Source organism: Rutilus rutilus (genome assembly GCF_951802725.1).
Source record: "Rutilus rutilus genome assembly, chromosome: 8".
NCBI lineage: Eukaryota > Metazoa > Chordata > Actinopteri > Cypriniformes > Leuciscidae > Rutilus > Rutilus rutilus.
In genome coordinates, this window is record NC_140222.1 from 14,107,042 (window position 1) to 14,123,258 (window position 16,217).

At 36.6% G+C, this 16,217-nt stretch overlaps 1 protein-coding gene across 2 annotated transcripts; it reads left to right on the top strand.

Annotated features, from left to right (window-relative positions):
• The first annotated feature begins 6,441 nt into the window (after positions 1 to 6,441).
• Positions 6,442 to 12,021, top strand: LOC311294972 (CD48 antigen-like). 2 transcript variants are annotated; one of them, XM_084416103.1, is made up of 6 exons: positions 6,442 to 6,745; positions 7,217 to 7,537; positions 7,748 to 8,029; positions 8,098 to 8,211; positions 8,879 to 8,946; positions 11,070 to 12,021. In XM_084416103.1, exons 1-6 carry the CDS (start codon positions 6,700 to 6,702, stop codon positions 11,121 to 11,123), a joined length of 885 nt encoding a protein of 294 aa, XP_084272229.1. In that variant the 5' UTR covers positions 6,442 to 6,699; the 3' UTR covers positions 11,124 to 12,021. The 2 variants fall into 2 exon arrangements, 1 of the variants encoding a protein (XP_084272229.1); XR_014628156.1 differs by adding an exon at positions 9,484 to 9,577 and having other exon boundaries at positions 6,678 to 6,745; positions 7,748 to 8,211; positions 11,070 to 11,982.
• Positions 12,022 to 16,217: the final 4,196 nt, after the last annotated feature.

The window sequence follows — 16,217 nt, forward strand, 5'->3', positions numbered from 1 at the left end:
ATTAATTTTCCTCAATAACAATAGAATATTTTTATAGGCTATTCAATGAAAAAAAAAAGTCTTAATTTACTCACCGTACTGTTATGAGTTTCTTTTTGGCAGTATGCCAGCCTCAGTCACGATTCAATTACATTGCATGTTTATTCCATACAATGAAAGTGATCTGTACACTCCGTTTGCAGTGTGTATGCGGTACGTGTTGCAGTGTTTGTGTTGTTGAGGAGCAGCACGTGCCATTGTGCTTTCACATGCTTGTGTTTGCAGCGCGCAACCAATCCGCGGCTTTACCACAAACATTTATTCACTATTTTTATCTGAAATCCAAAAGTTTTTATCAGCAACTTTTATTTAAAAAAAAAAAAAAAAAGTTTTGTCAGCGTTACGATTCTCTTTGTACACAGTACAGTTACACTCGTAGACGTATTCACGTTTAAACACAATTTAAACAACATAGCCTATTAATGCAACTTCTTTAGATATTAAGCTGCTCAAGGAAGTGACAAAATGTTTAAACTTACTTTTTTAAAGTTAAAAGCACAAACATTTTAAATTAAAACTTACAATTGACAAAACATTTTCATTTGTATTTAAATCTTTAAGAAATCCTGTGCATCATTTTTTATTTATTTAATTATATTTATAGCGCCTTTAACCAAGGCGCTGAACAATTTTTAAACTAAACAGTACATTGTACACAGTCATAAATAGCTTGTTGGTTTTTCCACCTCCTAGAAGAGATGAGTAGTACCATCCATTGGTTCCCGGGGGCGATATTTTTTTCCCAGGATGGTAGGGGAAGACTCATGAATATTAATTAGGGAAGTCATCCCTGATTGGTCCTAACCCCAGTGACGGGTAGGTTTAGGGCGGGGTTAGGGGTAGATCATCAGACCCCCAGTGGCGGGTAGGTTTAGGGGTAGGTCATCAGACCAATCAGGGATGACTTCCCTAATTAATATTCATGAGTCTTCCCCTACCATCCTGGGAAAAAAAATATCGCTTCCCGCGGGAGGATTTTATGTAGGCCTACATTTTAGAGTGGGTGATGTGACTAACCCGTGCTGTCCCTACACCGTTAGTCCTTAAAAATCAATTTCTTTAAAAGAAAATATCTCCATTTGCTTTGATCTTCACAGATGTTGTTTATGCTCAAACGGCAACATTACACACTAACTAAAGTTAGAAAAGTGAAATCATAATCAACCACCCCTTTAACATGTGTAGGCTAGCCTATGGAAAACGGAGTATGAAACAGCCAGGCGTAACTGAAAGTCTCAAATTTATGCAAATGATGGGCGATAACCAAAGGTTAGGTCACCTAGGCTACAATCAATTAAAATGTTCAAATTTTAAAAGCTATGCCCAGCCAAAGAAATAATTTTACAGACACTTTAATAGGGTTTAGTGAAGCCTACATAAAATGTTATTAAGCTATACATTTTACAAAAGTATTTAAACTTTTGCTCTTGATTAACTGTATATTTTTTTCTTGCAGAAATCAAAGGAGGCCGTGTATGAAAATATCACCCCAAAACGGTGATCAAATACAACATCTCTGCTTTTTCCTCTGACTCTGGTTTGCTTTCACTTTTTTTTTCCATCTAAGTATTTTTTTTTTTTTTTTTTTTTGCTTTTGCACATACAGTACACTCTCATAAGATCTATTGTTATGTCTGAAATTGTGTTGCTGAGTATTAGTTTAATTTAGTGGTGCACAAAAGGCACAGAAACTGAACTAAATGTTCTATTTTTAGCTCAACACACATATAAACTTTATTACAGTTTGATCTCATCCCTCACTGTTCTGCAGCCTATCACTTGGTCCTGTTTAAATAAATAGACAACTGAATATGGAATGCATAGTTTACAGGATATCACAGATAATCATGGATATTTTGGCAAATTCAGCACAAGCACATCATCGCTCTCTAGTGTCCAAATCATAAAATCACATATCTCTAATAATAGTGCTACTTTTACCCAATAGAGTCCGCTATGAATAAATAAGCGGAAAATATTGAACGAGTGATGGGCACTTTCGAAACACGCTTCAAGCTTCGAAACCTTTGTGAATCATTTTTCGAACAATGAGACTGCAAAGTCAGTAGGCTTGTTCGACTTCATGCAGCTCTGCGCAGACCGATCGGCGGCTGACTTGAAGCAGTGCATGCCGGTTAGAAATTTTGTCCGACTTGATACAGCGCCGACGCCACGTGACTGTGACGTATGCCATCAAAGTACCGCGAGAGCGATTCGAGAGTAGCCGGGGAACTCAGCCAGCGCAGCTTCTCAAGAGCGGCTGCACGAGGGCTGATGACGACACAGCTGTTCCACGATTGGCCGGATTCACCGCATGACAACGATCATGTGTGTTTCGTGTTTATTTGAACAGCTTTAGTTCCTCTAAAGCTCACAAATCATTTTTTTATAACAGTAAATAGCCTACTCTTTTCATGTTGTTGCGATGTTATATTGTGTCATGTTTATCAAATTAAAACTGATTAAAAAACGTAGACTCCACTTCATTGATAGTAGGTCGTTTATGTTGAACTTTATTCTTGTTCAAACAGACGCTGTATGAAGCAGTAGCTAAAGTATGAATGAAAATGTCTCTGAAACATCTGTGTATTATTTGGCAAATATTGCATTTATTTCACTTCAGCTTCAGCATAAAGTATGCAAACACCACGTGAGCGGTCACTACGGGAACCAGAATGTGTCCGACTTCACGTCTCCGTTTGCAGCTCCTCCCCGCCTGCACGCGGCTACTCTCGCCGATCGGTTACATCCAGCCGCAGGCGATGTCGAACACACCTACTTTTTCCCCCTGTCAAAGTCACATGATTTCAGGATGGGATTCCGTTCCGTCATAAAATAACACATATTATAAAGACACGTTTTTATTGGATGCAACTGTATGATTTATTAATTGCCTTGAATAGGTTACACCTTCAATAAAACGTTTATGGGTTTGTAAAAGGTGTTTATGCATGTTTGGACTGAGTTTGTGTTGTATTTACAATGTTGTGACCAGCAGAGGTCGCTAGCGTGTGGAGATTCCAACGATTCAAAACAGTGAATCATTATTTTGAAGCAATGGTTCAATTGATTCAAAGTTTCACTATATAATAAACTAAATAAGACCTAACTGATCACAATGCAACAGTTATTTCAGACTAGGAGTCATGTGACAATGAAAATTGTGTCACAATGTGAAGGTGATAGAGATGATCTCATCTGTGTTATGTTTTAATACTGAGTCAGAGCTCACGCTTTCATTTATTTTTATCACTCTATTTTAACATCCTCAATGCTGTGAACTTATACTCACTAATGACAGAAACACAAAGCACTGAAGTAGAGAAATATGTCTGGAATCATAATGTAACATACAAATAAAAAGAACATTATTGATTCACACATTCAATCAGACACATGTTAATGAATCTATTGGATGATCTTGTGGAGTCTAATGAACGTCATATAAACCACATCCTGATTCACACCCCCATACAATCAGATAATATTCAATAAACCACAATAACACCTGTTTCTCAGGCTTCAGCTGTTTTTGTGTAGGCCTACTGTTGCGTTCAGATCAAGGACTTTTAGTTTGAAATCTCTCTCTTTCTGTGTTTTCTTCCTGTTAATCTGTTCCTTTATTGCCCATTTCACTCACTGCCTGGTGTCTTGTTTATTCTTTGTAAATATAGTTATAGTCCTGTAGTTTATCTGAGCACGTGTCACAGGGTGTGTGTTTTTTTTACCCTTTTTGATAAATACCACTTTGAAAATAGATCCAGGCTTCAACTCAGTCCTTCCAACCAAGCTCTGACAGACTGTGTTTTTTTCCCATAGGTGGAAATTTGAAAGAAAAGAAAAAGAAACACATTCTAAACGTTTGAACAGTTAAATATGATAATTGTGTTACTGTTTCTCTCCCTCTGTCAAACAGTTGCTCGTCTTGTTAGTTTTTTCTCCAGTAGATTAAAGTGTCTCAAATCTGATAATAGCAGGAGAGGAAGAAGCTCTTCACCAGCAAGCTAAACACACACACACATACACTCACACTCACACTCACACACACACACACACACACACACACACACACACACACACACACACACACACACACACACACACACACACACACACACACACAGACACAGAACGCACACACACACACTGAACGCACACTCTCACATGCAAGATGTTTGTCCACCCAACAGACAAAACCACATTTCTGTAGAAAACCGGCCGGAGGAGTTTCAGTCTGACTCAGAAGATGAACTTCAGTGAAACTGGCACTGTGAAGTGATGGCAGACGATTTTATCTGTACTTTGGGTTTTTCCATTCACTAAAAATGTGAAAAAAATATGCATAATTTAAAAATCAATGGTTAGGCTTTCTGGCATTTCTAAAAAAAAAACTTGCAAATAAAGTCCATATTCTATGATTTGTAATTTTCCAGTCAGAGATCCAGTCATATGATTTTAGTCCAATTTTATTTCTTAGCAGCAGACAATTAAATAATAAATGAAGAGTAAAATGAATTAATCCATAAACAGGATTAAAAGTTTAATAAAGAAACTGTGTAAAATGAACAGTTAAAACACTTTTCACTAAAGACACAAACATAACAACTTCTCATGTTTTCACACTCTGAGGTGTTAGCCCGTATCCTGCAAGATGTTCAGATACAGTAACATTCGTCTACCACTTTACTGAGACATGCAGGTGAGCATTTGTGGTCTACTTACAGTCTTTTGGCCTCATCTAAACAGCAAGCACAAAAGTTCACTCTAAGACATTCAGCTACATGTGAGGCATAAATATTAATACAGTAAAATACATTTAATAGTAAAATCATCAAAATGATAGTAATGAGAAACACATCAACATGATAATAATTATTTGTTAAAATATGATATTTGAGTAAATGATAAAACATAATCCAGAAATATTTATATTTTTTCTTTTTCTGATTCATCAACCTTCATTAAACTGACAAAAGTACAAAGAAAAGATTTCCAGTGCTTTCATTGACCAACTTATATTTATTTTGTAAATATAAACAAATTTTGATTTTGATGGCTGCAACATACTCCAAAAAAAGTTAGGACAGACGCATGTTTACCACTGTGTCACATCACTTTTCCTTGAGTAACAGAGATCCAAGTTTCATTTCTTGATGCATTTCTTGATTCAGTATTATGTATGGTAGATGGTGAAACACCTGAATACTTTGTAATCCTGCATTGAGAAATGTGATTTTTGAATTGTTTGAGAATTCTCTCATGATATTTGGCACAAAGTGGTGAGCCATGACCCATATTTGGGCGGATGCTTCTTTTTATACCCAAATATGATGCCCTCACCTTTCACCAGTTCACCTACATATTGTGGGCTGTTCCAAAACAGTTTAACTTGGATGTTGCTGCTGGAAGAGGTGTTAGTGAGGCCAGCAGGGAGCGCTCACCCTGTGGTCTGTGTGGGTCCTAACGCCCCAGTATAGTGACGGGGACAATATACTGTCAAAGAGCACCATCTTTTCTTTGTACGAATTTCTTTGTACTTAATCGATAGCCTGGTTGACAGCAGACTCTTGTCAGTTGTAACTGAGAGTGGGTCTGGGGAAGGTTCACATTTCACACACAGTCCATTTCCAAAGGGGCGTCACCAACGGACATCGCTCAAATGCCTCTGGGCGCAACTGGATAGACCTAAAACCTGCTTCAACGTCACTGAGCTGACGTCATCATGTAAAGCCCTCAACGTTTGTGATTTGGAAAAATTGGAAATGGGCTTGAATGGGCTCTAGATGGACTTGCAGAGCAAATCTCAAATTGGCCGGAAGTACGTCAAGGTTTTTCCAGGCTACTTAATCGACTCTGTGTCAATTAAACGTAAAGTAGAAATGTCCCAAAGTGTACATATTACTACCAATAGGGTACATATTAGTACCTTTTGAATAGGTAGCGCCCCAGTGCCAGCTTCTGTGCATTTTTGTACCTTTTCTGACCTTTTCTGACAGTGTAGGCTAGTTGCCTGACTGCACTGTGGCACTACCTATTCAAAAGGTACTAATATGTACCATTTTGGCAGTAATATGTACACTTTGGGCACTTATATGTATATTTACGATATACACCCTTATAGAATAATTAACTTTAAAATCACACAGTTGATGTACCCCATTGATTTCCATAGTATGAAAAAAAATCTTATTTTTTTCCTACTATGGAAGTCAATGCGGCACATCAACTGTGTGATTACTGATATTCTTCAAAATATCTTCCTTTGTGTTCAGCAGAAGAAATAAATTCATACAGGTTTGAAACAACTTGAGGATGAGTAAATGATGACAGAATTTCCATTTTTAAGGGAACTATTCCTTTAAGGGGTAAATAAGGTAGGCTACCTCTAGAAAGCGTACCACCACAGTGAAAGCTTTTACACCATGTTTTCTGAGAGTATCGTACAAAAAGCAAGTTCAATGACAAAAATAAGGAATATTTTGCCAATTAAGAACAGTTAAAGTCTTAATAACAGCAAGATGAACTAGAGTTTATTATGTAAATGCAGGTTTGTGAAACTAGGAGGGTAAGACTGTGTCGTGGGAGGATTCACACATCACATCAACACTTCTGCTGTATGCTTAGCAGGAAGTTTTATTAGATCAGACTCAAAACTAGAACATGTTTCACATGTTTGTTTTCTGTCCATGCTGGTGGAATCTGATCGGTGAGTTATAAAAGCATTTTCATGGCTTAATTTCTTTTTCCATTTCAGAGTAAAACTTTTCAAATGAGATTATTTTCATCTGCTGTTATGTATCGATGAATTATGATTATTGTGAAATCTACTAACTTTGAATTCATTCTCAAGCAATCCGTAAGCGATTCTGCAATGTTTTCTCTGTTTGAACTCAGTATCTCTGTTACGGTAGCATTTGGCAGTTTACAGTAGCAGTTTATGAATACATTTGACATTTTACACTTTTTTATTTTTTATTTTTCTGAGTCAAAGGAATGTCCATATTGCGGTGATATACAGCTGTAAGATATACATTTAATTTAGTTCTTATTGGTGCAATAGTTAAGTGATCCAATCAGTGCTGAGAGTTTTTGCATGTAACTGATCAAATCTACAGCTGATTTCAGGCTTTGTAAACCATCAGAAACTTTAATCTGTGTAAATCTGTTTGTTCATCAGGTGTGTTTGGTGATTCAGTGTCAGTGATGGAGGGAAATTTTGTCACTCTAAATACTGATCTTACTGAAATATGTAAAGACGAAGATATACTGTGGAAATATGAAGCTGAAAACTCTACCATAGCTAAAATGAATAAAAAGAAGCAAATCTTCTCCACATATGATGATGTTCCTGATGGGAGATTCAGAGACAGACTGAAGCTGGACGATCAAACTGGATCTCTGACCATCACAAACACCACAACTGAACATGCTGGAGTTTATAAACTAGATATAAGTGGAGCGAAAAAATCATCAAAAACATTCAATGTTTCTGTCTATGGTGAGACGTCATTTATCTAAGCATGCACATTCTATTTACATATTCATACGTTAAATTATTTTAAAGTTTGAGATGACAGACACATTCAGAGACCGTGAGCACACTAAACACTCACTCAACACAAAGTATATTACACTGATTTACTACAATTCACAACACCTAAACTAGACTGAATGTTCATGTTTCTCTTTATTCTCTCATGTTTTCCAGCTCGTCTGCCTGTTCCTTTCATCAGTAACTCTTCACACTGTTCTTCATCATCATGCTCACTGGTGTGTTCATCAGTGTTGAATGTGCGTGATGCGACTCTCTCCTGGTACAAAGGAATCAGTGTATTGTCCAGCATCAGTGTGTGTGATCTCAGCATCAGTCTCTCTCTACCTCTGGAGGTGGAATATCAGGATAAAAACACCTACAGTTGTGTGCTGAACAATCCCATCAGCAACCAGACCACACATCTGGACATCAACACACTCTGTCACACATGTGCAGGTACCACAGCACTGATGATATATGTGTGTATTTACAGATTCACTCATGATAATGACTCTTTCCTTCAGTTCCTCCAGTCTCAGTGTCTCTGATAGTGTTGATCTCTGCTGGATCTCTGATGATTGTTGCTGCAGTTGTGATCTTCTGGATCTGCAGGAAATGTAGAACAATTGACACAGAAGGCAAGTATTACTGCTTTTAAATAAGTAATATAACAAATAATATTTTGAAAATGGGCTCTAAACCAGTCAACTGATTTAATCAATTAATTAAACTATTCTCATAATTTTGAAGTTAAACATTATACAAAACCAAACTAATATGTGTAGTTATTCTCTGTAGATTACACTCATATCATAATGCATGTCTATTTCTATATACCGGTAATGACAACGTTGCTCTTCTCACTCGAACAAAGACAGATTCTGCATTTCTCAAACTGCATCAACACTGCTTTCAAAAACTTAAAAAAGCTTTCTCAATTTTATGAACTCTCTTACATGCTGGTGTTCAAATTAAAATCTATATGAATGATGACTTTTGTTGTGCTTGTTGAGCCTAATAGCTGATTAAATACAACGAATGTAAAATACTTTACTTTTGTCAAACATCCCATTTGATTTGATTTATGTGTAAAGAATGTCTAAAAAATTTAAGACGAACACATTTTTTAAGGAACATTTTGTGTGGTAAATTCAATTTGTTAATGCCATTTTTAAAAACTGCAGTTAAACATTTATTTATTTAAGTTTGAAAGGCCTAATAATAACAGGAATATTGTAAAAAAACATATTTTTAAGATTGAATTTTGATATTTTAATGCTCACAGTTCTATTATTGTTCAAACAGTTGAGACTTGTGAAGATGAGATCACTTACGCGGAGACGACATTCGACAAAAGAAGCGCACAGAAATCGGTAAGACAATATATTGTTCATTTGTTGAGTATTTGTACAATTTCAGCAGAGAATCAAATGTAGATCAGTGTGTGCTGTGATAGAAATTTAACATTTAGATGTGTTTTTTACTCTTAGATGTGTTTTTACTTTTAGAAGTGTACAACTTGTATTAACATCTGTCACTTTATTTTTTCCTCATGAGCATTTAAAGAAATATATTCATATAAGCTAAAGCACGTTATTAAAGATGTGTAATCAAGTGTTTCAGAAAGGCATAAGTTAAGACAAGCTTGCAGGGACAAAATGTTTTGAGTGACAAAATGTTTTGAGTTATAGGAGACTTAGTAGCAAAGAGACTAAGAGTACTCAAGTGACCTATTGTTGGTGAACTTCAAGTGTGAAAATATGTGCGCAGCTTCAGATCAAAATAACGATAGACAAAAGGTGTGAATTTTGAGCAGCAGCTAAAAACAGGAACTTGTATCTAGGCATGATATTGTTCTGTTTAGATATAATTTATGCAAGACAAAGATTAAGTTGAGATGTCCTTTTAAGGTAAACGAATGGTGAAGCCTAACCAGGATGTGTTTTGTGTATATAAGCTGGGCAAAAAGCAGAAGTCGGGGCCTTCCCATACCAGATGCGTTCTGTATGTGAATGTTTATTTAAATTATTACAATTATTATTTAAAGTTGAGAAAGAATTTCCACGACAGTGCACATTTGATTTTGTCTTTATACTATAGAAGCTCATTTTCACCACATAAGATTGTGCGTCAGGTGTAGTAGAGAGAGAGACACAAATCATGAAGTGGACTATAATTGAGGAGCATAATTCAATTATTTAAAGGAGAAGTTCACTTTCAAAAAAACTTTTGCTGATAATTTACTCACCCCCATGTCATCCAAGATGTCCATGTCTTTCTTTCTTCAGTCGCAAAGAAATTAAGGTTTTTGATGAAAACATTCCAGGATTTCCCCCCATGTAATGGATTCTATTGGGACCCAAACGGTAGAAGGTCCAAATGACAGTTTAAGTGCAGCTTCAAAGGGCTTTAAACGATACCAGATGATGAATAAGGGTCTTATCTAGCGAAACGATCGGTCATTTCCAAAATAAATAAAAAAGTTTAAGTTTTATAAGCACAAATGTTCGCCTTGCTCTGTTCTGTGATGCGCGTTCGTGACGTCACGTAATACGCAATTACGTTGAAAAGGTCACGCTTGAAAAATTTCTGTCCTGAAGAAAATGTTCTTTTTGGCTTTTTAATATTAAAACACCCAGGATACGCACACGAAATGGGCATTTTAAACGATAAACTGACACAAATACATTTGAAAATGTGTATATGGTCCTCCTCCTGCACATTTGTAAACACGTCAAGCGTGACCTTTTCAACGTAATTGCGTATTACGTGACGTCACGAACGCGCATCACAGAACAGAGCAAGGCGAGCGTTTGTGCTTATAAAACTTAAACTTTTTTATTTATTTTGGAAATGACCGATCGTTTCGCTAGATAAGACCCTTATTCATCGTCTGGTATCGTTTAAAGCCCTTTGAAGCTGCACTTAAACTGTCATTTGGACCTTCTACCGTTTGGGTCCCAATAGAATCCATTACATGGGGGGAAATCCTGGAATGTTTTCATCAAAAACCTTAATTTCTTTGCGACTGAAGAAAGAAAGACATGGACATCTTGGATGACATGGGGGTGAGTAAATTATCAGCAAAAGTTTTTTTGAAAGTGAACTTCTCCTTTAAATTCCAATCTTGGTCTTGGTCATGAAAAATTCAAAATTATAAGGTATTATAAGGTAAGAAAATATCACATACAAAGTTGAAATTGTGACTTTTTGTCAAAATTACAGTAGGCTATGACATACTGATTTTTACTTTTATATTTTTGGATTTTTTAATGTCATGATATCGACTTTCTTTGTCACAATTTTGACTTATGTCTTAACTCTAATTTACCAGAGCATTTTTCTTATGTGGTGGAAATGTGCATCCATATTATAATGATCTATCACATAAATCTCAAACACAACAGCACCATCAGATGTTTTGTTACTTTGAAAAAAAAAAACCCATAACATTTATTATTATTATTATATCTTGTCTTATGCATTTTTTTTACAGAAAGTTGAAGAGGAGGAATGTGTGGATTATGCACCAATCGCAACGAGAAGATGATCAAACTTCAGTCTTTTTCTGAGAACAAGACCCAGATTGTGATCACTTCACTGGAACCTCCTACAACGGCCTCAGACTCTAAGGGCCCTATTTTAAAGGAACACTCCGACTTTTTGGGACTTTAGCTTATTCACAGTATCCCCCAGAGTTAGATAAGTCCATACATACCTTTTTCATTTCTGTGCGTTCTGTAAGTGTTATTTGACGCACCCACCGCTAGCCTAGCTTAGCACAAAGACTGGATGTAAATGGATAATGGTAGCATACTAATCCCAATAAGTGACAAAATAATGCAAACATTTTCCTATTTACATGTTGCGAGGAGTTACAAACTTTGGAAGCTGTAAGACAAGATGCCGAACAGATTGATGTCGAAGGGAGAATCAGAACGAACACGGACTGGTGGTGTAACTGTGGAACATGCCGACAGAAACCGAGTGCCTTTGTTGTAATGAATGGGATCGGGTATTGCCATCAATGTCAAGGCTTGATGGCAATTAAAATATTTGCGTCACTACCACGGAAGATTTTTCTGCCCTAATACACCCGGCAGTTGTCGTTTTTTTCCCCCATTGTGACAAGATCAACTGGAAGAAACGCCCCATGCCGAGTGAACCTAATGGTCAGCTGTCCACCAAGTAAGTGATTTTGTTATATTGATCATTCATAGTGTAGCGGATCTCGTCTCACACCACAAGAAAACCCCCACGACACCACTGGCTTCGGTGGACCACGTCTGCAGTTTATTGACAAGAGGACAGACAATTAACACACACGCCTTCAGGTTCACTCTCTCTGTCAGCTGACTCTCTCTAGTCACAGGCTGTTCTGCGTTTTATACAATAAAGTCTTGTTTTACAACAATCATTTTCTCTGTGTCTTATTTATGGAAATTCACATTCACAAAAATCAAATTAAAGAAATAAAATTCCATTAAAAGTACATATTATTACATTAAGATTTTAGCCAAAATGTCTCAATTTGTTAGATCGTATAGTGGGTTTTTTCCCTTATTGTTGTTAAACATACCTGCAGTTTATTGACAAGAGGACAGACAATTAACACACACGCCTTCAGGTTCACTCTCTCTGTCAGCTGAAGGATGTATGAGAAAAGACACATTAAGTACTGTCCTCCATTACAGAAACTGCAATTCATCAAATACAGGTCACACATATGGCTATAAACATACATTCTAGCATCCAAACTAAAGTTACAGACATTCAATATACAAAACAACATTTCTACAGACTCAATCCACCAAAATTATATTTCAAGAAATGTATTTACAGGGAAAAACCCGCACTCTAGTTTGGCGCGCGGGCGGCAACATCAAACAAACACGTGCGTTAATAAAACTCCGAAAATGCATCAAACTGTACTCAGAAAAGTGAATATATCAACTTGTTTCGGTTTCATGACATTTCTATGATAAATATTGACTTCGAACATCACTTTATACAGTATATTTTACTCTTAATTGAAGAGCACTATACAGACATACCTGACTCTCTCTAGTCACAGGCTGTTCTGAGAGAGCAGGCGCGACCGGTCCATTATCAATGACGTCACTCACAGAACAAACTCAAAATGTTAATTATAAATAAAAATACACATTTTCCTTGTTGCAGAGCAAAATAAAAATTGCATTGAGAATGTTTAAAGTAATTGTTTTGACTTATATAACCGATTTAATTATTGAACAAATAAAAGTTTGCTGGAACAGTTCCCATGAAAAACTCTATTCACTACACTAGTTCAATGAAATTGTAGTATAGCCATTGCATACAGTGTGTCAATACACAAAATATGCACACGTCAACTGACATAGCACATTTGAAATAGCCTTTCATGATCACCTGTTTACTTGTAGCTTAGCTATTCTTACAAAGTTTTCTGTGCTTCCAAAGTTTGTAACTCCTCGTCGGTGTATTGTGGCTCAACTATATGGTTCTGGATCTTGGTTTGATACACAGTAAAATTCCTCTGACAATTCCTCAAAGTCAGCCATGATCACGAGTCACGTTCGCTACTAGCTAGTTAGTCACGTTTGTTTTGTTTACGGAACCATGCATCAACAGGGCGTCTCGTGTGCTGCGCTAATCACTCCGCCCAAGTAACGTTAGCTGTGCTCCTACGCCTAGTGAGAATATAGTTCCCAGTATTTATACGATTAAAAATAGTCTCTGTCTCATATAGCCTTGTTATTTGTACACGCTGTGACTATACAGATCACAACATGTAAATAGGAAAATGTTTGCATTATTTTGTCACTTATTGGGATTAGTATGCTACCATTATCCATTTACATCCAGTCTTTGTGCTAAGCTAGGCTAGCGGTGGGTGCGTCAAATAACACTTACAGAACGCACAGAAATGAAAAAGGTATGTATGGACTTATCTAACTCTGGGGGATACTGTGAATAAGCTAAAGTCCCAAAAAGTCGGAGTGTTCCTTTAAGGATCTAAGCTCATGGTCTAAAGCGCATGGTGCAAGTGCACTTAGTGCATGTCCGAATCCACTATTTGCTAGTTTAACGACGGGAAAAATGCTCTGCGCGCCCAGCGCATAGTCTAAAAGGGTTATCTCTATTCTCTTAATGAGTAATGGGTAAGTTTTGGGCGTAAAGTGAAATAAACCAATCAGAGTCTCATCTCCCATTCCCTTTAAAAGCCAGTTGCGCTCTCGCAATTTGCAAGCGGAAAGACTGACCGCTTCTCCAGAGAAGAAACAGATCTGCTCATGCGCGAGGTTAAAACGCAAGCAGACCATCGAAGTGGAAAAAGTGTGCGCACGTTGTCATAATCTATTCAACAGTCTATTTCAGTCGCCTCAAAATAGCAACATGCCAACCAACCAGCTTTGCTATTTAAACAACGTGGGACGTGTAAATGATAACTGGGTTGAAACTTGCATTGCACCGGGTGTATGATAGGGCCCTTAGTCAATGGTTGAGTTTGACTAACAATGGATTCATTAAAAGATCTCATAAAAACATCAAAGGTGGAGGGTCATTTTGTGTTGCTGCTTTTATGGTACTCTCTACCCCTCACTCTCCATAACATTTCGTCTACTTTCAAGACCCAGCTAAAAACATACAGTATCTCTTTGATATGTATTTTCAATAATGTGGCCTTATGTGTGTGCATTATATGCATATTCGTAATGTACTAAGCAGCCTTGAGCAATGCAAAGGCGTTATATAAATAAAACTTATAACTGGATAAAAGTCTTTGTGTTTCAAGGTTAAGTATTCATTAGAGTGTTTACATTTTTACTTGTACAATGCAAGATGTAGATGCACCTTGCTGTGGTTTCTATTTATGTCAGTACAGAAATGTGGTTTGATCTGTAGAAGAACAGCTTGTGCACGAGCACATTTCTGCTGCTGGACGTGTGTGTTTGTCTCTAAGGTGAGGTTGAGGTTTTTGTTTCCATTCCTGTTACATGAAACCATTATGACTTCTGGTCAACAGAGAAACTACTTTACAACACACCGGTGATACTGAACCCATCAATGCTGATGTTTGACAAAAAGGTCTCAAATCAAACAGAGATATTGTTCGAAATAAGAAAATATATGCCGTGTGTGTATATGCATCATGATCGTTTAGCCGACTCATGCAGTGATCGTGCAGTTCAGCAGTGCCAGTTTCAGTAGTTTTTCTAGCTGTAAAGGCCCGTTCACACCAAGCACGATAACTATAAAGATAACGATAAGGATAACTATATATGCGTCCACACCAACGAACGATAACGGTCTTTTTATTCTAAGCACGCGCGCGCCCGCCCCATTTTAAATGCGCGAGACCTTTAAATTAGAATGGATTCTGATTGACTGTCAGTGTTTTATCGTTTGACAGCTGGAAAAAAATCGTTCTGAAAGTGATCCCAACGATATCGTTCCTCATATCTTTATCGTTATAGTTGTGGTGTGAACTCTGTTATTCTTTAATATGGAGAACGATTTTTAGAATTATATCTTTATCGTTATCTTTATAGTTATCGTCCTTGGTGTGAACAGGCCTTAACACTTCCTTCTAAGAATAACTTTTCTTGAAACCTTTTTTTTCGTATAAAGGTCGTACTGTTTTGTTCTGCCAATGTTTCGGTCATTATTTTAAGAATAAATGCAATGTATGATTTATAATTTATGTTAGATGGTTGTTAATAGTTTACTTAGTTTTCATCAGTTTTTAGGAGAAACTAACACTACTAACAAACCTTTTTTAGTAGCATAACAGCGCATGTCCACAGGTAAACAAATAAGGTCAAAACTTAAATGAAATGTTTTGTTTGATGTAATATGACACTGGTGGGAGTGGCCACACATCAAAGCAGGACTCACTCAAGGTGAAATATAGAAAAAAAATTGACATTCAGACTTTAATTCCTAACTTAAACACTAAATGTAAACTGTGCACACTGTACACACACTGCAAAGAATAAAATGTTTAAAAATGTGTCAATTTTTTGAAAGGTGTTTAAATATTACTGGCCCACTTTGGCTGAAAAGTTTGATAAAGTGGGATTCAGGTAAAGTAGGCGACCTTTAACCTTCAGTAATTATACTCAAATTCATTAAATAAATTGATATTCACTGGTCATTCAGTTTTTTTGTGTGCCTAATTGTTGTATGCGTTGTAGTCACATCAGTCGTTTTACACATGAATTGAGGGATCTGATGAATTTTACTCATAGTCTCTAGGCTATATGTTTTGGGGTTTGTTAAATATGTTGTTGAATATGTTTGTTTAATATATGTTACAAATGATGTGTTTTTTAATTGCAGATAATTCTCTGGTGAAACATCTGTTATAAAACTATAAATAACTAGTTTTAAATGTAGAAATAGGCCTTTTCCTATACATAATGGTGCAGTTAAATCTAACAGCCTTTGTACAGAGCGCCATCTAGTGTTCAAAATAAGACTTCACATCTGGAACAATAACACTAGGGTTTTTTCTGTATTTGTTTATCGGTCAAAAGAGCCGACCTCGAGTCTCTGTGATCTTCTGTATCTATATAGCTCAGGTCTCTCCTTCAATGCAAGTCTGTGGGACTCTTTTTCTCCCTTGTTTATCGTCCAGTAA